The sequence below is a fragment of the Astatotilapia calliptera genome, chromosome 4 (assembly GCF_900246225.1).
Source record: "Astatotilapia calliptera chromosome 4, fAstCal1.2, whole genome shotgun sequence".
Classification (NCBI taxonomy): domain Eukaryota; kingdom Metazoa; phylum Chordata; class Actinopteri; order Cichliformes; family Cichlidae; genus Astatotilapia; species Astatotilapia calliptera.
In genome coordinates this window covers 9,405,613-9,430,649 of record NC_039305.1, presented here as the reverse complement: position 1 = coordinate 9,430,649, position 25,037 = coordinate 9,405,613, and the positions used below count along the sequence as shown (strand labels likewise).

At 39.3% G+C, this 25,037-nt stretch overlaps 2 protein-coding genes across 4 annotated transcripts; one reads left to right on the top strand and one right to left on the bottom strand.

Moving 5' to 3' along the window:
• Window positions 1-985: 985 nt before the first annotated feature.
• On the bottom strand, window positions 986-8,406 carry zfand2a (zinc finger, AN1-type domain 2A). 3 transcript variants are annotated; one of them, XM_026164470.1, is made up of 10 exons: window positions 8,219-8,406; window positions 7,584-7,681; window positions 7,396-7,490; window positions 6,223-6,354; window positions 5,989-6,140; window positions 5,725-5,853; window positions 5,540-5,615; window positions 5,361-5,437; window positions 1,458-1,588; window positions 986-1,310 (listed from the first exon to the last, which is right to left on the bottom strand). In XM_026164470.1, exons 2-9 carry the CDS (start codon window positions 7,636-7,638, stop codon window positions 1,477-1,479), a joined length of 828 nt encoding a protein of 275 aa, XP_026020255.1. In that variant the 5' UTR covers window positions 7,639-7,681; window positions 8,219-8,406; the 3' UTR covers window positions 986-1,310; window positions 1,458-1,476. The 3 variants fall into 3 exon arrangements, with proteins under 3 accessions (XP_026020255.1, XP_026020254.1, XP_026020256.1); XM_026164469.1 differs by having other exon boundaries at window positions 1,504-1,588; window positions 8,219-8,405; XM_026164471.1 differs by lacking the exons at window positions 986-1,310; window positions 1,458-1,588; window positions 5,361-5,437; window positions 5,540-5,615; window positions 5,725-5,853 and having other exon boundaries at window positions 5,985-6,140; window positions 8,219-8,405.
• A 10,965-nt stretch (window positions 8,407-19,371) lies between these two features.
• Window positions 19,372-23,796, top strand: uncx (UNC homeobox). The gene is made up of 3 exons (XM_026163670.1): window positions 19,372-20,060; window positions 20,579-20,754; window positions 21,561-23,796. The coding sequence occupies exons 1-3, from the start codon at window positions 19,802-19,804 to the stop codon at window positions 22,599-22,601; spliced, it is 1,476 nt and encodes a 491-aa protein (XP_026019455.1). The 5' UTR covers window positions 19,372-19,801; the 3' UTR covers window positions 22,602-23,796.
• Window positions 23,797-25,037: the final 1,241 nt, after the last annotated feature.

The following is a 25,037-nucleotide window of genomic DNA, read 5'->3' as shown; positions in this document are numbered from 1 at the left end:
ATTAAATTAATGCTTGCTTTAACTTCTTATGTAAAATACAGAGCAGCCAAGACCAGCATGCTGTTAATTATTTGCACGCATTTTCACCATGGTTTGCATTAGACCTTTATTATGGCTGCTGAAGGTCTGAAGGTCAAAGCATTGTAAAATAAAGTCCTTAATTGCTTGTGGTAATAAAATTCTCTGTAACTTCTCTTTAACTTTTTTTTTTCTTCTTATCTTCTTAATGAAGTGAAACAGGGTGAAAAGGCTAAGATTGGAGCTGAAGCCTATCCCAGCTACCACAAGGCGAGAGGCAGGGTACACCCCAGACAGGTCGCCAGTCTGTCGTAGGGCCAACAATCCAATTTTTGGTTCAAATCACCATTAACATGTACAGAGGTGGTCAGGAGAGCGGTAGAACAGTGAGTATCTACAACCATTTGTAAAACATAGTGGAGGGTTGGGGCTGCACTTCAGCCAGTAAGTGTTTATGAAAGTAGAAAAATATAGGCAGATTTTCATTGACCATGGAAAACCATTTGGAAAGTGTTTGGCAGAGTCTTCATTTTTCAGTATGACAATGCAGTAAAAGCACACCTAGAAAACAACACACAATGGCACATTATAACATTATTTACAAATGACAAGAAAGCTTGCCTGAGAAACCAAATACTCATTTTCAATCTTAACATACTCAGTTTTCACCTTTTAAATTGTATTTACATGCACATTTGCAGACATTTCAATAAATTGCTGCCACCACTTCCCCATTTTCAATATATAAAGAAAAAAGGAATCCCTTAAGACTTCTGCATAGTACTTCATAATTAGTAAACCTGACCCAAATTTAACAAACTCTACCCTCAACAGCTAAAAGGCTTTATAGATCACTTGACAATTCCAAATCACTAATGGATTCAAATGGACTTACAGATTAGACCAAATAAGAGCCCATCTTTTCCAAGTGCAAGTGTAAATCTGAATTAACTGACAAACTCGAGGGTTCAGGGTGCGTCTTTGACATAATTTATTCAATAATCATACATTTTAATATAATGGATTCATCATGATAGCCATATAAAATATTTACAGAGCAAATCATTTGTAAAAATGACAGATTCTGCTGGAAAGTATATGTGCTTATATTGTAGAAGGCGGTAATGTGTCAGCAACTTCCAAGAGCGAGTATGTGCCACTGAAGAATCACTGATCCCGGAAAGTGACACCTCACATGTGCAGTTTCTAGGAAATAATTAGCACAGCTTGAAGTCTAAAATGGTGATCTGAGATTAAGAAAGGCTGCAGGTGGACTGTTTGGAGTCTCTTCCCTAAGCAAAGAGAAAACAAAGTTACAAAGATTCACCGCACTTGTACACGTCACATGACAAAAAATGTATTAAAAAGCAATTTGGTCTCATCTTCTACCAAAAAGACTGTTTAAAAAGGAAGGGTTGCTGTGACAACAGTGTACCTACATGCGTTCTTGTTAGCATGCTACTGACGGATAAGCTTTCCTGGTACCTGTTGTCTCTGCTGTTGGCGTCTGTATTCTTCTTCACTGGCAGCGAGAGCCTGAGCGAGAGCCAGATCCTCCTGCTCCTGAGGGCTGAGACACAAACAAGAAAATGTTAGTGGGGAGAAAAAAAAAAAAAAAACACATTGGAAGGACTGAGAGAAATTTGTTCAAAAGAAGGAAAGAAAAAAAAAAATAAATAAATAAATAAATGAAGAATATAATTATTATATGAAGCTGATTTTCCTGGCTCAACATGGACATTCAGTCCACACGCAGAGATGCAGTTAAAGATTTTATCTTTTTATTTCTATCCATTTTTAAAACTAAATCAAAGTCCACGTGATTTTTCCTTGATGGAAAGAAAACATTTTTGCTGGGCACCAAAATTGACCTCCCCCAAAGACAAAGAAAAAAAAAAAAAGTCAATGTTTGCATAAACACATTATGCAGTTTTTGTTATGGACTTAAAATTCACTGCTACTCTGCTGATCTGAACCAAGCCCATAAAAAAGGTCAGCAACTCCATAACGCGTCATAGCACCATGAATTTTACATGAGTTTATGAAACATCCTGCATCATGTTGTAGTGAGTCATGCATTAGTGAAGCATCAATTGTGTATATAATTTACACCACCATACATTACATTTTATAAACATCAGGTCTGCTAAATAGCTGTTTTGGAGTTTCCTATCATAAGTGTGAAGAAGCTAATGATTGGCCGTGTGGTGAAACTGTCTCTGTCAATTAAGACCGCTTGTTTAGGGGAATAAACTTGCAGCAAGCAAAGCTGAGGATTCAGTTTCCTTTAGCAATTCCAGGAAAACTGTCAAAACAAAATTTTTAAATATGTTCACACCATGTAAGATAAAAGGAAAAACTGCAGAGCACGTTTCCTCCTTTATTAAATCTAATAAACCATCTCTATGGTTAAGATATGACATTAGATATTATTGCTTTCTATTACCGAGTTGATTGGAGGACTGAAAGTCAAGAGATGTATGAGAAGCACATCTCAGCCACACTGTGTGCGTCTCACAGGCTATCTGCTACTGGAAAAATGTTTCCAAGTGGAATAATATTTCCATAATGCACATAGATATGAGTGTTATAAAATATTTAAACCCCATAGAGGATAATGCAACAGCGATATTAGAGGATAAAATAATAGTCCCCTCTCAACATATCTGACACTCAAAAGCTGCTTTTACACATTTACCTGAACTTTCCTAGACACTGCATGTCCGACACATTTAGATCAGGCATTAAACAGTTTTCAATTTGGCAGCTTGCGCATACCGAGTCAGTGTTATGTTCGACTGAATAAATTTGTCAATTATCTGGTTGGTTCACAGTCAGTGAGTGGTCATCATGTTTCCTGTCTGTCTGCTCGAGTCAGGCAGTACCTTTACCCAAACCAAGGTATTTCAAGTAATTAAACACAGCTGAAGCCGACTCTCTGCCGCTCTGACCTACATGTAAGAAAGGACTTTTGAATTTATGTGTGAAAATAGACAACTACTACTTTTGGCTGCTCCCTTTAGGAGCTGCCACAGCAGATCATCTGCCTCCATCTCACCCCATCCCTAGCATCTTCCTCTGTCACACCAACCAGGGCTCTAGAGTGCGACCAATTTGGTCGCAAATGCGACCAAATTTTTTAGTGGTGCGACTAAAAATAAATATTTGGTCGCACAGGTGTGACCAACTGTTCCGGTAACAAAAAAAAAAATCTCTGTAACTCTCCGTGTGGTCAACAACCGACACACATTATGCCCCTATCATGGACTAAACCAATCAGAGATAGTCAGGGGCGGGACCTCTCTGATTGGCCGTGGTCCAGTTGAAAGTGCAGGTGGAAGAGAGAGGTGAGTAGCTTGAATAAAGCGATATCAATTCATTAATGGATTCCACACAAAGACCTAAACACGGAGCGGACCCAACACATCAGAATCAGCTTCGTCTTTCTCGGCTTTCTCACCCGACGGCCCGAACACGGACACGCTGTCGGAGCTTAGCGATTCTTCGGGTCCGCGCTGTGTCTTTTTGCGCTGATTCTGAGCTGCAGGTTTTGCCTCTCTCCAACCAAAACTCACCGAGCCAGCAGCAAAAGAAGCAGCAAACTGCGCTTCACATTTGATCAATGTCGTCATGAATTCCCTGACTTTTGCTGTTTTGCTTCCACCACGATAAAAATCACACTTCCTGCACAGCTCTCTCTCTCTCTGTACTTCAGGAACAGTTTCCCGTCTCAAATCTGTTTTCTGCATTATTCATTCGCTTATTACCCACCAGTCTAGCGTTGTTTACAGCGCTTTTTCTTTTTTCACTTAAATGACCTCGGACAAGAAAGCCTAATTTCTGCTGTTCAATACTGAAGAAATTTAAATTTCTTAAAATTATGCAAAATTGCAGAATATTGCAGAATATTTTTAAGGTTATCTGCTATAAAAAGCCAGACCAGGAAAATCTCCTGTGTTTTATTCTCAGATACTTTCACACAAAGGCATCTGCAGTGATTTTCACAATTCTGATGAAGTCTCATGTGTATCAGTACTGATAAATGATCAGAATTATAATATTTCTGACTGTCTGAGGCTAAATTGAATCAAATCAGGACTTTGAGAACCGGAATTGAATGGATTATAGAAATCAGTGATGATACTCAGCCCTAGTGAGCAGCCTAGGCCTGAGAGAAGTGGATGTAGCTGTGGGTAATAAGAAAAGATGAAAAGAACTATTGATAACTTTTTTGTTAAGTTAAGGCCTGATCTATCTGAAATTCATAGCCAGTGCTCTGACACGGTGCCATCAATATTTGAATGCTGAAAAAGCACAGTGTATCCAGAAAACACATTATATGCTGCAATAAATGCACTGCCCAAGCGTCCCCTCTCCCCACGGCCTTTCAGCAGCAGACAGCAGCAAACAGGTCGTCAGAGGAGAAGATGATGATTAAGTTGAACATTTTCTACAATATTGACAAAGCACTTTAAGCACAAGTTTGTTAGTTAATAATTTAGAAATTAATATTGTCTGTATAGATTTCCCCCCCCAAAGAAAGTGCACATGTAAAACTGCGGTGTTAAGCGATGCGGTTGAAAAATTTGAGTGCGCCTAACTTTTGTGCCGGTACGCCTAAATTTTTAAAGTTAGGCGTACCGGTGCGCCCATGTCAAAAAGTTAGTCTAGATCCCTGCCAACCCTCTGCATGTCCAACTCCACTACATCCTCTTTGGTGTTCCTCTTTTCATACTGTCTGGCAGCTCCACATTTAACAACCTTTGTCCAATATATCCACACTCTGTACTTTATCCAGACCATCTCAGCCTTGCCTCACTAACCCAGTCTTCAAACTGCCCAACCTCAGCTGCCCCTCTGATGTACTAATTTCTAATCATGCCCAGTCTCACTACTCCCAAAGAAAATCTTAGTATCTTCAGCTCTGCCTCTTGTCTTTCTGTCCAAACCATATATGCTAGTAAGGCTCTTGATGATTGTTTTATTCAAATACAAATTCAACTGCTAGAAAACTTTGGATTTTTTAATTTGACCACTCCTTGAGGAACGTCACATGAGGTTCATTTCCTTCTCATCAAATGCAAAAAAACAATACAACCTGATAGCCATGGTACCATAAGAGCACTTGTGTTTGCTGATTCAGTCTGATTCATTAACATTGTTTAACACTTAATTTTCTCCGTTTGCCTTCCCTTTCATTGTTGCTCTCAATGACTTTCTAAGAAGCAGCACTTTTAAGCTGAATGTCAGTGAGAAAAACACTCCTCCATTCACACCAGCACAGACATGAGTGGCTTCAAGGGGGGTGAACAATTTTGGCATTCGGAGAAAAACATACTCACCTAAGTGCTGGCGCAACTGTCTGCCTTGAATCAGCCAAAGACATCTCCAAAGCTCTTTGTAAAGCCTGTTCTTCTGTCTGCAGTGAGAGTACAGCACCACACCTATGTTTACATTGACCAAACTTTTTTTTTTTTTTTTTTAAATTAATGGCATCATGCTGTGTAAACAATATACATACCAGGCCGGCCTGAAATGATGCTGATGGTGGTATAACATTCTGAGCTGAAACTGAAGTAGAAATTCGCTGGGCAGAGCTAAAAAACAAAATTGTGCATAAATAAAAACAAAAAACAAATCTTAAATTACAAACATTCCCCATTTTCTCTGACACCTTTAAATTCAATACGAGCTAAAAACACTCACCCAGTGCTGTGACTTCTGCTATTTGCATTCAGACCATTAGAAACAGGTCTTGTGTTTCCTGAACTAGAAGAACTGGAAGTAGAGGCAGACGTGGAGGAAGTACCTTGGGTCCTCATTAAAGCAGCATGTCTGAGACATCAGCAATTAAAAAAACCAAACAAAAAACACAACAACAACAAGGGGAAAAAATCAGTTCAAAGGTCCACACTGTCAGATTTCAGATGAAAGAACAGCATTATCGATGAACAGTTCAACGGTACTCACCCAGATTTGGACAGAGGTTTCCCGTCAGTCTTACAATCGTGGTCTAGTGGGTGACGGTGTTTAAGACAGTAATTTAAACGACACTGGTCACAGGTAACTCTTATCATCTCCTTCTGCTTACAGCCTCCTTTCGAGCATTTATTTGTGAAAATCTGAAAAAGAAAACATCGTCAGTTATTACTTTGTGGATTCTAACTGGCTGCTGGGTAAAACACAAATCAGTGTTATACTAACCTTTCTCTTTCTTTGTGCGGGGTCGGATTTACAGTCCCGATCAATGTGTTCACCAACTTTAATGTCAGGCATCTCTCCTCTCTTGACAGGAATGGGAGTGTCACACAAAGGGCATACTGGTACCTGGATATCCTACAGGGACAAATATAAGAAAAAAAAGAAAATATTATTTAAAAAGGAAACATGATTACAGAACACCAAAACAGTCCAGTAGATTACTGTGTCTACTTTTGCATTTCACTTCAGTAACTGCTTAAACTGAGGGGGAGGAGAGCCCTGGAGTCAGAGCCAGTGTCCTGACAGCATGGTAGGTGCTTATTGTTGCTATGTGGAGAGTTTATTTCATTTTTTGGCAATATTTTTGTTTGTATTTATTTATTTATTTATTTGTTTGTTTGTTGTTGAGGGTGAAATCAGATTTTCCCTGTCTTTTAGCCTTTTTTTTGCCTGGATCCTGCCTCCTTTTCATTCAGGAATTTGTTACAGTCACCTGGCAGAAACAACAAAAACACCTAGTGGAAAAGGAGACAAGGAGGCAGAATTTCCTATAAATTTTAAGACTTTATTACTAATTAAACTCAGAGATAGACAAGCTGAAAGAAAACAAAACAACAAAACTCTGGACGCAAAGATTAAAAAAATCAAAGCACTCTCCCCTCCACAGAGGAGGAGTAGACAGACAAACACTGAGCTACTCCCTCCCTCATCTAAAGTACTCCCTAACCTGATTACTGTGTGGAGTCGGCTGCAAAGAGCAGCACCTAATGCAGGTGAATGAGGGTAAAACACACACAGGAAAACTACAGCAGGCCCTGCTAAGGCCACAACAGTTACCACAACCTCTCTCACTAACTGTAAACATAACATCAATTGCAGCCACAATAAGAACAAAAATGTGAAAAGCATGAACAGCATTTATCATGATGCAAATAAATGCTAAAATATACATTTTTCTTAGACTCTAATATTAGGTTGAAATACCTGAAAATCAGGGACATTTAAAACTAAAGGATTTTTAAATGATCATTTCTCTAATCTTGTGTATTCTTGCCCAGTAATTACATACTTTAAACAGCAATGTTGACTTTAATGAAATTTATAAGGATGTTGTAACTAAATAATAATAAAACATTTTCAACAAAGCAGTAAATCTGTACTTTAGGTATCGCTTACCTTTTTGTAGGATGATGTGCATTTGTGATTTGCATAGGTTATGTGATCCTTGCAGAATATCTCTTGACAAGCATCACATCTCATAGGCAGAAAATCTGTATTGTCGACAAAGTTATTATTATTAAAGTTCCAACCAAGCCTCGAAACGTAAACAATGGAGGGAACATGACTGTGCGCTTTAAACTCACCTAAACGTTTGCAGGTCTTCTCAGAGCAGTGCTCTCCTAAATCTGGGAACTCCATCTCTTAAAGCTACTTTTGAAGCAATATCCTGTGAATTTCAAACCTAAAGGAAGAGAAGGGAACATCTCACGGTAAGACTGGTCTTTCTGTACGCCAGCTAATGTTTTTATTGTGATAACATATGGTTACGAGTCCCTGATCTACGATGAGATTGCTAAATTGCTAGCCAGAAGCTAAGCTAACTTAAACGATTAGTTTAGTTACATAACCAAGTTTCTCTCAAGCTGGTTGCGATCTTGTGACAGCAAAGGGAAAAAAAATGTCCGATATTGAATCAGAATTATAAAATATTTTCAGCTGACGCTATTAACGCTTGCTTGATATAATAACACAACTACTTAGCACTTAAATAGAGCTAACAAATAAGCCAGTATGAAACTGTCTGTAAACGTCGAACAGGTGAAACCAAACAAATTAGCTGCATTTGTTTTAGACTAGACCTCAAAAAAAGGCGTAGTAAACATGTTTAAAAGACAGCTGTTTTGTTCATGTTTATGTTTGCTTAGCTGTTTGCTTAGCTAACAAAGCTAGCAAGGTGAATCTGACAGTTAACCTTAGCGTTGGTCTAAATTTCACTCACCAGATTCCGTTTTCCTGTCGCTCTGCTGTGCTACTGTAGGAGGCAATAACGTTATCTTAACTCATCCACCTTAATTCTGACTTTGTCGGTCCTTCTTGGTAATAGTTTCACGGGTGATCCCTTAGCACCGACATCTGCGTGCTGTTATGCTCAGCTGGCTGTTTTCGTCGAATTTTGATGTGTCACGCACGCTCCTCCCACGTCACGACGTACTCTACGTCAGAGAAACACGTCATCCTGGGTGTAGTTTCCTAGAGCTGAATCACAGATGAAATGTCTGGAAGGATCCACAGTTTTACTCACTACTCATGATGACTGTCATTTATCTGGACGCCATGTAGCTGCTACAAAGAAATTGGTAGATTTTATTATTTTTTTAAGAAAGTTAAATGAGATTATTATTGTTTTTATTATTTTAAACAGGGGTATACAAACACTGCTCTATTCTGACAGTTTTTTTTTTTTTATTTCACAGGAAGTGGTGTGACATTCTTAAAAATATTTTTTAAGTAGGTGAAACCACAGGCTGTGAGTGAAACAAAGACAAAGCACAGTATCAGATTGTGTCATAGCATATCTACCTGGCAGACATGGCAACATGAGCGTTTTATATATTTGCATTTACTCTCGTAAAAATGAACAATCTTCAAAAGAAAGAAACGTAATAATAAATGAAAAAGTTACACTGTGATTTATCATGAAATTCTAATGGCTTTGTACCAACATATACACTAACTGAATGGTAACACTAGTGTCATATAATTATAAAATAAACAGCTATAAGCATACAAAGTCATTCATTACAGTATTCTGCATAGCCTATTTCTATGAACTGTACCAGTAACAATCCTATTGAAAGCTTTTGCTCTTTTATTTTATTTTATTTTATTTTATTTTTTTGGTCTTAAGAAAAGCCCAACTTGGATCTTGACTGTGCCTACCAATCTCTTCCCTGAGACATTTTCACAGCTTTTTAACAATATGAAACAACCTTCAGAAGCTCTACTTAATGTAACAAATGGGATACTTTGAATTTGATTGTGTCCTGTATCAGTTTGTCTGCTTTTCCCCTTAATTTTTTAAAAAAGAAGAAAGAGTTAAAAAGAGTTGAAAATACTTGTAATTTGTTCCTGGAATCACTAGGATCTCTGGCAAACTGATCACCACATTTATATCAGCCGGAGAACCAGGTTACTTTTATTTTGAAACATTTAACCTGAAAAGCTGTTGCCTACAAGTCACAAAAACATGTGTAACCTGTTTGAATTATGATTTTATGATGTGGAGACCAGTGCAAACTCTACATCTAAAACATTATTTAAGAGGAGTGAAAAATTAGTTTGTGGTTTTAAACTATTTCCCAAACTGTGATGAACAAAGTATATCTTGCCATACTTTGTTTATTCAGCTCATAGAGCTATAACCTAAATAGACACTGAGCGAAGAAAAACAATGAAAACCTTTAACAATCACATTAGTGCTGTGTGTAGAGTAGTTGGAGTTCTCATACATTGCAGGATGTTATCTTGTTCACACCGACCCATAGTGGTCACAATGTGTAACTGCTCCACAGAGAATAAGGACACTGTAAGCCAGCTTAGTAATAATAGTGGTGGCTTAAAGTTTGCTTGAATAATAACCACCTTAATATTGATATTATGAACCCCAGCAAAATGTAATGCAGTTGAAAAAAAAGGGACCTAAATAATAATCTATCAAGCATTCTTCACATCTGTGTGTAAGAACACCCGCTTCTCAGGTTCCCTGTAGCTCTGGCTAGCATTGAACAAAAGACTCCCATGTGTTCCTCTCTTGAGTGCAGAGAAACATAATGACACTTAACATCTCTTCAGCATTTTCATTTTCTGAAGCACATTATTTTTTTTCAGGCAAGCGATGCAGTCAAGAACACTTTACTTGTCAGGGGCTATTTCTTTCCCCAGCCTTGTATGTACTTCCAACACTTCACAGTCCCTGCCAGCTAATTGTCCTTGAAAAAAGGGTTGTATCTTAATTAATTTCTCACTACAGTTCCCTTTGTCTGGCTCCTATTCATCAGTTGAAGTGACGCGTAAGAGTGAATCATTATCATAAATTCGACATAATAGTCTAAAATTGAGTTTCACCTTCTGGGCTTTTCCAGAGCCTTTCAACTGTATATAGGTGTTTGTTGAGTTTCATTGCTTTTATTCACAGACAAGGTCAATAGAAGTCAGAAGTAAGAAAGGGTGTAACGAGGATCTTTATAGGACTATATTATTTACAAGACCATTTCTCCTGAGTTTAATACCTTTCCAGATATTTCAGACAAAACTGTTTAATGACATGAAGTCAAATTTATATTGGTTGTATGTTTAGTAGGAGTTCATTTAGTGTGAAAAAGCAGAATGTCTCTCATTATTTCTCTTCCTTATCTGCAGGTTAAATCTAGGCTGAAAAGAGTAATTTGTTACTCTTCTGTATGCATCTCAGGATATCTTCTTCCTGCAGGCTGTGAGGGAAGAAGGAAACAGACTTCTGAGATTGTTCCAAGTCATCAGTAAATAATCAAGTTTTACATTTTGTACTGCAGCAGCATTCTGCAAATCTTTGTTGTTAAAGACCAAACTTGTTTTCTAGAAAAGGGACACATCCTTACATCTTCACAAGTCCAAAACATATTCATTAAAGCACTGTAAATTTTATCCATAAAGAGTGGATTTTTCCAGTGGAGTGGGTTATGTTAAGAAACTTGAAATAGGAGAGCAATGGGTTTGATACTAGATGTTAAGGATTATCAGCATATTATCCAGTTCCTGTCATTAAGTCGTATTTGAGGTCTTGGATCCAAACCTTTTGAAGGTACAGAGTTTTTTAAAAGAAATGTGACACTTTTGTTTAATTTTTGATCCCCTTGTTTGACTTTGTTGATACTGAATGCAGTGTATGTCATGTGTTTTCGTTGGTTTATTAATGGATGAATGGATGGATAATTGGCAACACAGATTGACAAAGAAAAGGTGGGACAGTTAGGGTGTTAAATAAGGTAGACAGGAGTACTTGGAGTCCAGGCATATGTTAAGAGAGTTGTGACAAAGGCAAAGAAAAAAAAAGGCTTGCACTGAGTTTTATGTAAGGCTGGACAATAAGGAACAAGAACAGGACTTGTATTGACTGGAAAAGCTGTGCAGCAGGTTAGGGTGCTTAAAGATAAAGATGGACTACTTTGAACCAAATAATTAAACTGAGGTTCCAGTGCAATAACTTTTTTGTCGTGTTTAAGTTTTTCATTGCCAAATTGTACAAATTAGTGCAACTTATTAGTGTATGAGTAGAATTCAGCTGAAAAGACATGAGGACTTTATTGGGTGGGGCTTGACCCCTGAGGCCCATACATAACAGACACTGGAGAAATATAGAAATGGTCAGAAGGAGTTGCACTGTGTCTTTGTGGATCTAGAGAAAGCATAGGATAGAGTACTGAGACAAGAACTGGTACTGAGTGGGGAAGTCAAGAGTGAGAGTTATCCAGGGCATGTATGAGGATAACAAGATAGTGGTAATGTATGTGGTAGGAGTGACAGATGTGCTAAACGTACAGGTGCAATTACATCAGGGTTCAGCTCTAAGCCCTTTCTTGTTTGCAGTGGTGATGGATAGGTTGACAGATGAGATCAGGTAGAACTTTCCATGGACTACGATGTGTGCTGACAGCTACTCATACAGTAAAGAACAGGTGAAAGAGAGCCTTGAGAGTGGAGGTATGCTTTGGAGAGAAGAGGAATGAACCTCAGTAGAACAGAGTACAGTAAAGATGCAAGGACTAGAAAAAGAGAAGGTGGATGATTTTAAATAACTTATATCATACCAAACCAAAAAACAGTGCACCAGAGATGTGAAGAAAAGAGAGCAGGTAGGGTGGAGTGGATGTAGATGAATGCCTGGGTATAAGTAGTAAGAATAGAAGGAAAGGTTTGTGAGATGGTAATGAGACATAGTGAGGCCTATTGACCAACAGGATGTCAGTGGAAACTGTGCTAATGTTAGAAAAGGGAGAAGGTGTGTTTGGTATCAGGGGGAGAAAAGGAAAAGCAAGAGTGTGGAGGTGAGAGTACTTTAAATGTCGGGACTGTGACTGGTATATATACCAGTCACAGTTTCCAAATATTTATTTATAAGTGACTTATGTATGTATGTATGTATATATATGTATATATTGTACTATTCTTAGTTAGCGTATTGTCTGTCTTGTCTTAATGTTGGTTTAAAATGGAGCACTGTAACAAAAAATAATTTCCCCCAGGGATCAATAAAGTATTCTGATTCTGATTCTGATTCTGATTGGTAAAGTAAATTGAAACCCTGTATAATGTATGGTTTGGAGATGGTAGCACTAACATAAAGACAGGAGGCGGAGTTGGAAGTAGCAGAGTTGAAATGCTCAGATTCTCATTGGGAGTGACCGAAAAGGACATTAGAAATGAGTATATCACAGGACCTGCTAGGGTAAGAGGTTTGGAGACAAAGAGGCAAGGCTGTGATGGTTCGGACATGGAATAGAGGGATAGTGGATACATAGGACAAAGGATGTTAAGACAGAGCTGCCAGGCAGAGGAAACAGAGGGAGACCACACAGAAGATACATGGATGTAGTGAAGGACATGCAGAGGGTTGGTGTGACAGAGGAAGATGCTAGGGTTAGCATGCAATGCAGAAAGATGATTTGCTGTGTCTCCTTAATGAAAGCAGCCAAAAGAAGAAGAAGAAGAAGAAGAAGAAGCAGAAGAAGAAAAGGAAGAAGACTATTAAAAAGGATTTTGTGTTTCATATGATGTTTCACAGCTTTTTTATAATAAGCCTTTTGAGATAGGAAGAAAAAAAAAAACTCCAACAGGGAATAACAATCATCCATACTTTGGTGTTAATTATGTGCTGTATTCAAGGTTTGGCTAAAATTCTCAATTTTACTATTGTTTGGTTTTAGCTAACTTGATTTAGACTGAATAGGATTCATAATACATGCCATTTTGTGGTCCTGGAATTACAGTTAAGTGTCTCCCTGGCAAATTGATCATCACAGATATGATTTGTCAGCCAGAAAAATATTTTAGTGCTCTCTATCTTTTGAAATATTCAACCCCAAAAGACTCCTTGAAAGTAATGCAGTTCATGAAAATGTGTGTAATTCAGTTTTATTAAAAAGTTTTATAGAGCCATATAATAATAATTCCAATCGACATTAAATATTTAAATCCAGGACCAATCATCCAATCTTCTGATAATTTGCCAGGAATGGATTCCTAAATTTTAGTTTGGACTGTTCCCTATAATGAGTGAGCATAATGTAGTGAAATAGACTTTAGCATTGTTTTAGATGGCACACAGTTTAAATCTTGCGCAAAATGATGGCTTAAAATGTTAATTTATCAGAGCAGAAACCCTGTTGGTTTAATTCCCCACTAAGTGGTGTCTTTGCAGGTTTCACCAGATGATGGCAGCAGGATTCTTCCACAAGCTGGCACTCTCTGGGTTAAGGGAGATCCACAATTCCTGACACAACAGTTACACTTTGCAAATGCAATGTTTTTTTGTTTACATGGTCATAATGACTCAGAAATCCAGTCATTTCTTTAATGATTCAAATTTCCAACACAAAGACAAAGAAGTTACACTAAAAAAGACATTCGCATGATAACAGCAGCCTATATTTTACTGCATTTAAAGCTTCTGTAGTTCGAATGACTGACCAAATATCTCCAGTACTTTAATGATTTACACAAATATTTAAAAATGTTGTGTGTATTTGAGATCCTTCATAATTACAGCATAATTATTTATAAAAGAATCAATAAAGGAAGCGATCTAAGTGACATCAGTAGAAATATTTCCCCACTGAGATGTTTGTGTAGTAGGCGAGTGGATCACAGGGTACTGACAGAAGCAGTTACACAGCTTAAATATCTCTGCTGTTCTACAGCACCTGCCTCATAAGCTGCCAAAGCTGAGGCCAGATGGCACTACTCTGAAAACACCTGGTGCTCTGCACACATCCCTTCCTCACACATTGTGGACTCAAACCTCCTCTTCTTCTGCTATTGTTCAGGATGCAGTTAGATTATCAGTTGTATTAGAGGATTACAGCAACAACTCAATAGAGGATTTGAGAAATACTAAAGTACATCTAAAGAAAAGAAAAAGTCTTAAATCTCTATTCTTCACTCAAAATCTGATGAAACGTCTTCACCTAAATTCAGGCCATCAATATTTAATAAAAAGCTATTTAAAAAGTCAGCGTTGTCAAACTTGTGTGCTTTTGACATTTCGAGCTGTGGGCTTATTAAGAGATCATAGGTCAGTGACATGGTGAGGAATGTGTTTCAGATTAAATTGCACCCATCTGTGGTATTTGTTTTATTTTGTGGGATTTATCTAGATATAGTGAACCTCTTCAAAGGCGTCTTTATTATTTTTGTGTGTCTGTCCACTACCTACCTTTTGCCAAACAACTGAAAGTGACCAGCCACTAGAGGGCACAGCAGGTCTTATTATCCACCACTAACGCGTCCCTTGAGACGGGGTTTTGGTGGAGCTCTGATGTGGGGTCAAGGTGGCCTGTAGGTTTAGAAATGTATGGATCCATAGTGTGTAAGTGTATAAACTGTGTGAGAGGAAGGCTTGTAACAAAGTAAACCACATAGAATGTGTGAGCATGATTGTATTCATGGAGAAAATACCAGCTTGATGAGAAACACAATAATAACAGCAAGCAAATTTTTCAAAAATCCTTTGTAGAGCATGAGCAGTCTTAAAACATGCAGCTAAAGTTTGTCGAGCAAACATTTGAAAAGCTCATATTGAGCTTCAAAATGTATTTTTTTCGCCTTGTTTATCCCCAGTGTAGTTCTAGTGAATATCTCTGGGGTTGTTTTTTTTTTTTTGTATTTTTTTGTACAGAAGCAGATGGCCGGGCTGCAGAGTACAGTCACCGCTCTCTCTACCAGCTCTGCAGCGAGGAAACAGCGAGGGATTAATGGCAATCCTGCCATCACTTCCAAGTTGGCTTGTAAAGTGAACAAGCCTAGCAACTAGTTAATATTGGACGGTTAAAAAATAGCTACATGTCTGTGGCCTCCACTCAACTTTATCCGCAGTTTTTTATTTAATACTTTGATTAGTTGTCAAAGTTTGGGGATGCGGCTCTTGAGCAGTTTACCTGCACAGCATGTAGGCAGAAGGTGAGCTGAAGGGCAGGAGCGTTTATTTATTGAAGTTTTGGAGGATGCTGCTTCAAATCAGACAAACCCATCACTTGTAAGTACAAGTCTTAAGCACAGCCAAGCACAGAGGCTGCACTGACTGCAATAACGCACACGGTGACAGGCAAACTGCATGCATATATGCACCTATTCACATTTTCACCCATCCACACCCATTTGGGATTATACGCAGGGTGGCTTAAAATGTGGATAGGCTACACTTTGTCATATAACTGTAGAGTTGAATTATTAGATTGAAGTTGAATAATAAGCACTGAGTCAAACAGCACACCCTTCATCTGCGGAGCTGTAATTAACGGGGGCAAAATGCAGGCGATGGCGAAGGAAAAAAAAATGCAAATTATTCTGCACAAAGGCTCCTCACAAATTGGCGTCACCATTTCTCAAATTATATCATTACTATATTTTGAAAATGTTAATCTGTTGAGCGGATTTCCCGGGGGAGTTGAGTAAATTAGTTCTATTTCCGAGACTGCCTCTCTGCAAAGGCACGGCAGCGACAAGCACCTCTGATTTGCTGATTACAATTAGACTCCCCAGTTTGGGCTCCTTCAAGCATTGATAATTTTCGGCATATTAAGCACGTTTTAGCAAAGGTGATAAGTCAGTTTTAATTGAAATGAAATTATTATTCTAATGGAAGTTTGGTTATTATTATTAGGAGGCACTAGTCATTCTAGCTTCATTTTTAATATATAAATGCTGGGGAGTAAAAAAAGATTTTGAAGGGCATTAGGGTGTCAGGATTGAATGAGGTAATTTGAAGGGAATTACTTTCTCTTCTATCAGAAATGAACTGAATTAAAAGTCCAAATCAATCGCTTTCACTTCTCCATTCTACTTTGACAGCGGCACAATTACAGATAATTAGATGGGAGGAAACTTTTAATTGTGGGATTAGAGGGAAAGAGAATTTGTAGGATCAGAGGAAAATTTCTAGGCAGAGTTTCTTGCTTAAAATCGAATCAAAGGATTTGCGAGCTTAAAATGGCAACCAGCTTTTTTTTCCTCCTGCTGTTTAATTGGAATTGCATCTAGTTCATCCAAATCATCCAAAACAATTAATTTAGATTTAATTCTATAATTATCATCAAATCGAATAATGTGCAACCTAATTTAGATAGTTAAAAATTAACGTGCGTGAAGTTAATTGAGTAATTAAACTCCTAAACTGCTGCCTATTAATTTGCCTGCCTAATTAAAAATGAATTTGATTCTCTGCTACTAAAGTAGGCATCAGTGTTGGATGGGCATGTTGATAAGGCCTCTGTCTTTTTTGGGGTGAGGGGGGTGGTTGGGAGGGGATTGGGGTGTATCATTTGAACACCTATATTAAGTTGGCAAGCCTATGAATTTCAGTTATCTGGTTATCTGGAGTCAGGTGAGTGTGCTGCTGCAAAATCCTCTTATTGGATGCTCAGCCAAACAGACAAACAACACACAAAGTTGGCATTAAAGAGCCTTATTTAGGGAGGGGAAGATAAAGTGCAAGTACACAAAGTTAACTTCAGGTTATTTAGTTAAAAATAATAACTTTAATGGGTGTAAAACTCTAGGCAAATATGCGTCTGAGTTCCTATAGTCTGCTCGCTTGGTCCTTTGATCCCTTGATTAGAGTATGACTAGTAAATGAATGAGTGGGCATGGGGAGTTTGTGTGCTAAGGGGAGTTTAGCACTGCCACTGCTGTTTTTCTTCACCTAATTCATCACTGTGGCGAGTAGTTGATTTACAGCCTATAGCAGCCACCTTAAGAGCACCCCTAAGAGAATAAAGCAACATTTAACACTCCTATAAATGATTTAAATACGCGAGGATTGATGCAGTGGTAGAATAAAACTATAAGGTGTGCGTAGCTCCGAGTATATGGCGCTCATATAAGAGGAAAAACACACTCTCAGGGCTTCAGTCTGCGTGACTATTCTGCTATTAGCCTTAAGAATGAATTTAAATATATTACTAAGGGTTGGGGAGGCCTTTTGTCATTGAATCTGTGCATAAGGAAAGAGACTAAGCCTCAAAGTGAGAAATGAGCCATCCATAGGGAAATATCAAGTAGCAGGAAAATGTCACGATAATGTTGAGTTGCTTTAGACAGAGCAAGCTGTTTTCTACGTGTAAGTGCACACCTTAGGCTTGTCAAGTGCTGTAATTTACAATTATTTTTAAAGGAAAGTGTTGAAATTGCATTAGTGTGTATCTGTCAGCCTCCCCTATTTACTTGTCGTGGAATTTATCTTCCTGGATAGAAAGTTAATCAATTAGTTTATAGGCCCTGTGCACTTATTGATTCAGATCAACAATACATAAATGCAATAAAGATGTTGTGTCCTGTTGTAACAAACGGCGTGGACATATAAATCAGGAAGACAAAAAACATTAATATTTTCTTTTTCTTTTTTGCCTCTGAACAACTGCCAAAAGGTCCAGTTGTAAAAAAGGTAACAAGGCAGGGCAGCGTCGCGGCTGAATGCTGGCCTTGTTCGCCTTATTATCGGGTTAATTAAAGCTAGAATCTGACAATGTCACCCGTTGTAGAAAAACGGATTTGAATGCAATGTCTCAGGAGACTGTGTCAAGGGCTGCTTTTCACTGAGCTCCTGTGTGCGCCCGAGTGGGGGGAGTGGGGGGGGGGGTGGGGGGTGCAACCCATATATATGCTTGGGATTGACTAAAAGCAATTATTGAATTTTAGATGTTCAAAAAAAGGGGAATGAGCGGGGAGGAATTATTCATAAGATCTTGGCCATGTGCGTTAAAATTAAAGTTAAAATACAAAGAGAGAGCGCTTCAAAGACAAGCCCACCGCTGCTAAAAAGGAAGATGGATAAATGGGCGAGATCATTTCTGAGGAGTTCATTAAAATGTAGAGCTACACGCTGAAATACAGAGGGTTGTTATTTGGGCTTGGGGGTCAAGTGACGATCGGATTATATACTTCCTCATAATAATATTAATTAAACAATTTGCATGCTAATAGGGTAACAATTATCGCAGCTTCTGTTGAGAGATTCAGGTTATTACAACATGCCAATCCGGGTGCCAAGGGTCAGGGAATGAGTGGGGTGCGAAATTTCAACTCTGATTAACATTATGACAGCGCCAGACTTGGGATAAATAAAGTCGAATTAATTATTTGAAAACCTAATGAGCAGATAGGATTTAGGCTAGTCACATATTGAGTGCCAGGTTGCACAAGCAGGGGAGCTTTCCACTTTTGTTTCCTGACATGAAATGTTGTGTATGTTTGTATAGTGCACATATGGGACTGGCTTTTTTTTTTTTTTGTTGTTGTTGTTGTTAATTCTGCTCGCTTGTATTGTCTTTGATGTTAAGCAGTAATCTCTAGCAGCTGACGCTTTTATTCATATAGTTATGTATTTTGTTCATAAAACCCTGGTCGTAATCGAAGCTTTCGCCTTGTAACAGTAAAAGTATTATCGGTTGACTTTCACTTTGCGCCTTCAGCTACCCTTTAAATACACCCATATTTCCAACAATCACCCTATTTGTTTTACGCCCTGCAGGTGACCTGTCTGAGTATAAAAGGTTTAGTGCATTTAAATGATGATCCATACCTAACGTGGGGGGTTCCTCTTAACTCAGTGGTTCCCAAAGTAGGGTTTAGGGACAATGCTTGACCCCCACTGTCCGCAGAAAAAGGATCAGCCATCCCCAGGATCGGAGGTCTTTTTTTAATTTTTACTAATATATATCTTTTACTTTATCCCCATCCTTTGCACTTCATACATGCAAGTAAAAAAGAGAAAGAAACAATGGGTCAAAAAATAATATCAGCAAACATATTTAAAGACAATGGGTCTACGTGATAAAAAATACATATATATCATTACTGTCGTTATTATTTAATCAGGTCTAATATTTATCTATCTGCAGGTCCTCTAGTGAACAAAAAGTCTGGGATCGAGCCTGTGGCCTAATCTATCCGCCTGTAGCCTTTTCTTCCCGGCATTCAGTGAGCCCTTCCTCCCGGTGGGTCCCCCGTGTAGTTGCGATGTAGTTCTTATCAAAGCCCTCCTGTCTTGTTGTGACAGCTCTGATATTGTTTATTGAGGTGGATGTCAGCTTTAATTAGCAATCGATACGGGGAGCGTTTGCAGAGCGCGTCTCTGACGTCAGAGTCCATTACCGCTTTTCATTGGGTCTCATATTCCCAGAGCCTGGGCTAATTATTGGGAGGTTCATGTGGATAAAGTACAGCTCATCGCTCCCTTCACATCATGTCCCCTACTCGTTGGCCACACTCACTGCATGCTTTTTAAATTCCCATCACCGGCCTCCAGACGTCGTTTCCTTTTGCCTGCGGGATGATGGACAGCAGGATACTGGATCCACCTCACGCCCAGTTCGGAGGCTCTCTCGGCGGGATGGTGGGCTTCCCGTACCATCTGAGCCACCATCACGTTTACGAATTAGCCGGGCATCAACTTCAATCTGCGTCCGCGGTTCCTTTCTCAATAGACGGATTACTTAATGGTTCGTGCGCGGCTTCAGTGGGTAATTCCAACCCCCTCTTGTCTTCGGGTTGCGGGATGAATGGAGATAATCAGCAGTACAAACTGACAGGTAAGCCACATTACACAGCACACAATAACCTCCCATCAATGCTGGCTTGTTGCACAGAGACAAAAAACCCAGAAAGAAACAAAGACAGGATGTTGCGATACAAGTTGTCTTCTTCATCGCGTGTTTAAAAGGCGAGCAGAACCTCGCACACAGGCACAGATTTGTCTTCTTCGCCCCCCGACTTCATTTCATTCATCGAAAGCTGAAGATGCATCCAAGGAAAACAATGTTTCTGTCAGTCAGTAATCACTGGAGCAGGGGAATGCCCGTGTTAGTGTTTTAAGCTTTGCTTATTTATTTATTTATTTATTTAAAAGAAAGAATTGCGTGGAAGCTGCAACACACACGTGTGAAATGCTGCAAATTTTCAAATGAGACCATAATTTTCGGGTCTAAACTTTGCAAAACCCTTTACCCGTGCATGACACCGACGCTGTTAAAAATATACTAAAATGTGACAATTAAAAGAAAAAAAAATACTTATCCTCTGTTTACATTTATTCTCATTCTGCTGTCAGACTCGGGAGACCCAGACAAAGATAGCCCTGGCTGCAAGAGGCGAAGAACTCGCACAAATTTCACAGGTTGGCAGCTGGAGGAATTAGAAAAGGCTTTTAATGAGAGTCACTATCCGGACGTGTTCATGAGGGAGGCACTGGCTCTCCGGTTGGACTTGATAGAATCAAGGGTTCAGGTAAATACGTATTTATTTTTATGAATCCGAGTCGTGACTGTGAGCTCTGTCTCTCTGTTATCTCTTTGTTTACGTTTTATTTATCCATGATAAAGATTAGGTTTTCAATTTTAAGCTATACAGAGACAGAAAGTGTAACTCAGTCTTTCAGCAGTATGGGGAAATTTGGGAAATAATATAAGCTCTATTATATGTAGGATATGTTTTTGTAATAAATAAAATATTTCACAATATGATTGTGTTTTTTCTGGCATTTCATAAATTATGTTAGTGCATAAATATAATAATAACAGGTTTCTTTAAAATAACAAACAAGTGATGAAGTTTTAGGTAATTATTTGGGGGGCAATGTTGGCTTATATTCGTCATATATGTTAAAATATAACCAAAAATAATGAGATATAATAAGACATGAGATATATGTCCCTAACATACCTGTTTTGTTTTGTTTGTTTTGGTTTTATTTGATTATTTTATTGGTTAAATTTTTGAAGACAGCCAAGTAGAAGTTTGCAAAGTTTGATCGTATTCGAGAGTTTACCTTGAAAAATATTATTTGAAAAGTCTTCTAATGACCCACACTTCAGTTATCATGTAAAACCAGAGCTTTTTATTTAAAGCTATTTGGATGTAATTAAAGGCCTAATTAAAAAGCTGCACAGAATTCAGCAAGAGCGAGACATAACCTGAGTATTTGTTTAATTACCATATTGTTAACACACCGGCGATTTTGGGCCTAATTAACTTCCCCTTTGCAATGACAGACGTGCTCATTACACACATGTTCACCTTTCTTTTCTCCGCAGGTATGGTTTCAAAATCGCAGAGCCAAATGGAGGAAAAAGGAGAACACAAAGAAAGGTCCAGGTCGACCTGCTCACAACGCCCACCCCACCAGCTGCAGCGGGGAGCCCATGGACCCGGAGGAGATCGCCCGGAGAGAGCTGACCAGGCTGGAGAAGAAGAAACGAAAGCAGGAACGCCGGCTGCTAAAGTCCCAGAACAAGCTTGTTTCTGGGGATTTATTTCACACCCCGGGATCAGACAGCGACAGCGGGGTGTCGCATGTGACCGACAGTGACCACAACACAGGCCCACCTTTTGACTCTGTGGGGGGAAATCAAACGCAATCGAGCTGCGACCAAACACCTCACTCTCTCCAGAGCCAAAACCACAACCAAAGACACTTGGACAGGGACGCTGGCGACTCCGAGCTGGACTCGCCCGACCCCAGTCACGGGCCAAGCCTGTGTTCCAACAACAGCAGAGCCTCCAGCATGCAGAAACTCAACCCTTTTAGCGTCGAAAGCCTCCTTTCGGACCACAGACCGAGACGCAACCCCGCGGCCTTACCCTCCTCACGGCCTTTGATAGGGAAGGGACACTTCCTGCTCTATCCCATCACACAGCCGCTTGGATTCATTGTTCCTCAAACTGCCCTGAAGACGACAACAGCAGTAAACTCTGACTGTGACACGCCGGCGGAAAGAACCCAGGCTCACGTCCGCTGCAGCGTCTCTGCGAGCTCTGCGGGATGTACGAGCAGCTCGCCGGACTCTGCAGAAACCACGCAAAGGGCACAGGTGGGATCAGAGGCAAAGACAAATTCACCGCACACGAGCCCGCCCAGGGCCGCCTTTTCCACTGGTAAAAGTACTCAGACCTCGGTTATTTGCAGCGATTCGACTTTCGCTCACGAACACGGTTCACAGCTCGTTGAGTCTGTGGATGCAGGCAAAAAAGAGCATTTAGAAAACAAGGATCACCCCAGCAGCTCCGAGTCTGTCCTCAGTGACTGTCCTGCAGATACAAAGACAGACTCTAAAGAACATGTCGACATGGAATAAATGAGCAGGGGGGGTTAAAGAAAAAAAGAAAGAAAAACAGCAGAACCATATCGATATAGCCCCTAAACTACACATTTCATTAGGCCAAAGGTTAACCAGAATCTACATCTTTGCATCTAATTTCTAGCCCCCCCTCCCCAGCTGATATTTTGACAATGTGCTCTCTCTCTCTCTCTCTCGTCTCCTTCTCTCTCTCCCAATCTCTGCGAGTGTGTATGTGTGTGCGAGTCGGGAGTCTATAGATATCCTTTAATGTGTGATAACTTGTCAAGAAAAACAAAACACGAGACCACGACACCAACAAAAATCCTCAAGAGCTGTAAGAAAGGTATTATACTATTTATATATGTAAGGTTTTTCTTAAATAAATCTATTGTATACAAGCACCTCAAACCGTGTGAGACCTTAAATAGCAGCACATCCAGTGCAGGACTACAGTAGGAAGGGCTTTCTTAAGAAATCTCATGTTGTACTTTGTATATTGCCTTAACAAATTTATTCATCTATAAGCCCCCACTGAAATGAGGTTACGAGCCTGAGGCGAAAAGGACCCGCTCGACTCCTGCAGAGTTTTGATATGAAAGTAATTATTTTCCCGGTGGCTACTGCAGGGGGATTCAGTTTATTTTAGCTCAAAGGGGGTTATAATACATTACCGATTTCTAGTGATATGAAATCACATAAACTTCCAAGAATAATAGAATTAGCATGAAAAGGCCTGGGTGTCAAATTGAAATAGGAAAATAATAGCCCTGGCAGCTGGGAGTGTGTGTGTTTGTGCATATTGGATAGAAGATGGGGATTCGTGGGGAGGCATTTTCATGAGCTTTTTTTTCTTCCTCCTCTCCCCTTCTTCTTCTTCTATCTCTCTCCCCACTTTGTCAGGGCCCCTTGTAGCAGGGCTATATTAAGATAGATGTTCGATGATATCCCTCATTGTTCTGTCGCTTTACATTGATGTTTCTGTGTTATCAGCCTATTGATCATGCGTCGGCTGTAATAGGACGGGCTGAGGCAAACGTGCCTATTTACAATAGCAGAACACATTTGTTCTAATAGGGTTGGTGTTCCCCAGGGATGCCGTGCAGGATCTGGGACATCTGCTCCCTTTTGCAATATTAGCAGTGTTGACCACAATATCAAGACGACCAAAGGAAGAAATTTCGAGGCGACTGTGTAGCAACATATATATATATATATATATATATATATATATATATATATATATATATATATATATATATATATATATATATATATATAATCTTTAGACAAAACTACAACAAAAACAACAACAAAATAAATCCCGTCCAGCTATATGTAGAGTTGCTGGTTCACTATTAAGAGCCACAAGCCCTTTAGTGTTCTCTTTGGGTCTTGATTTGCAAATAAATTGAAAATAAGAGGGGTGAGCTTTACATCTGAGCCGGCGCAAATGAATTTCTGAGCCAGTGTCCCTTTCAAAATATTTACATAAATTTCAACCCATGCAGCTGTTTGCTCTAGGAAGCAATGTCTTATTAGGTTGGTGGGGGGCAGGGGCAAGCGCAGCCAACATGGCACACGCAGTGAACACGCACAAGATTAGGCCTGCACGGCTCTGGGTTAGAGGTGTATCTCTGCATGGTGTTTATAGTGCTGAGATGATAGATTCCACATCGATTTTGTGCTTCTTCTTTTATTATTAATTTATTTTACATTCCGCTATTAATCCCAGTTTTGAGGGGAGTTTTGCAGTGTTTTTGTATGATGCATAATGGATTACATTTTGCGCGTTTCCGTTCTAAACTCTGACACAAATGCAGACAGAAAAGACCAAACTGCAACCACTGCGATTTGGTTAAAAAAATGGTGTATTTACTAAATTGTGGGATAACCGAAGCCAATTTGAAATAACCCCTAAGATTCTTCGGTGTGTGTTTTTCCATGCTACTCTGAGGCTATTTGGGACGTATGCCCAGTTCATCCATAATTCATTAGCGCACTGAATAGGAGTATCGCTGGCTGCACATTGGTGGCCTTAAGGTGAAATTAGCGATTTGCTTAAGTAGTTAAGCTTTTCTTGCCTGAGAGCTGCACGCTGCATGATTCAAGACAAACTATCAATCGATATGCCCAGGCAGCCTCCAGGAGATGTGTCGTCCATGAATCATACTTTATGAATTCAATTTATACCCGGAGAAATTTTCAATTTGAACGCCGGATCATTATGGGAGAGTGTAAATTGTTTTTGCTCTATTATGCATCGGACGCCATCATTTTTCTTTCTAATTACGGAGGTGTCAGGTCGGGCTGTCATGCAGACGCTGATTTTCAATTTAACTGATCATCATGCATTCATTTTCCCATTTGATAAATCTGCTATCTCGAAGCTTCTCCATGCCCGGAATGCTAAAAGAGAGGCACAGATTGGCAAAGTAATAGGGGCCTGTATGC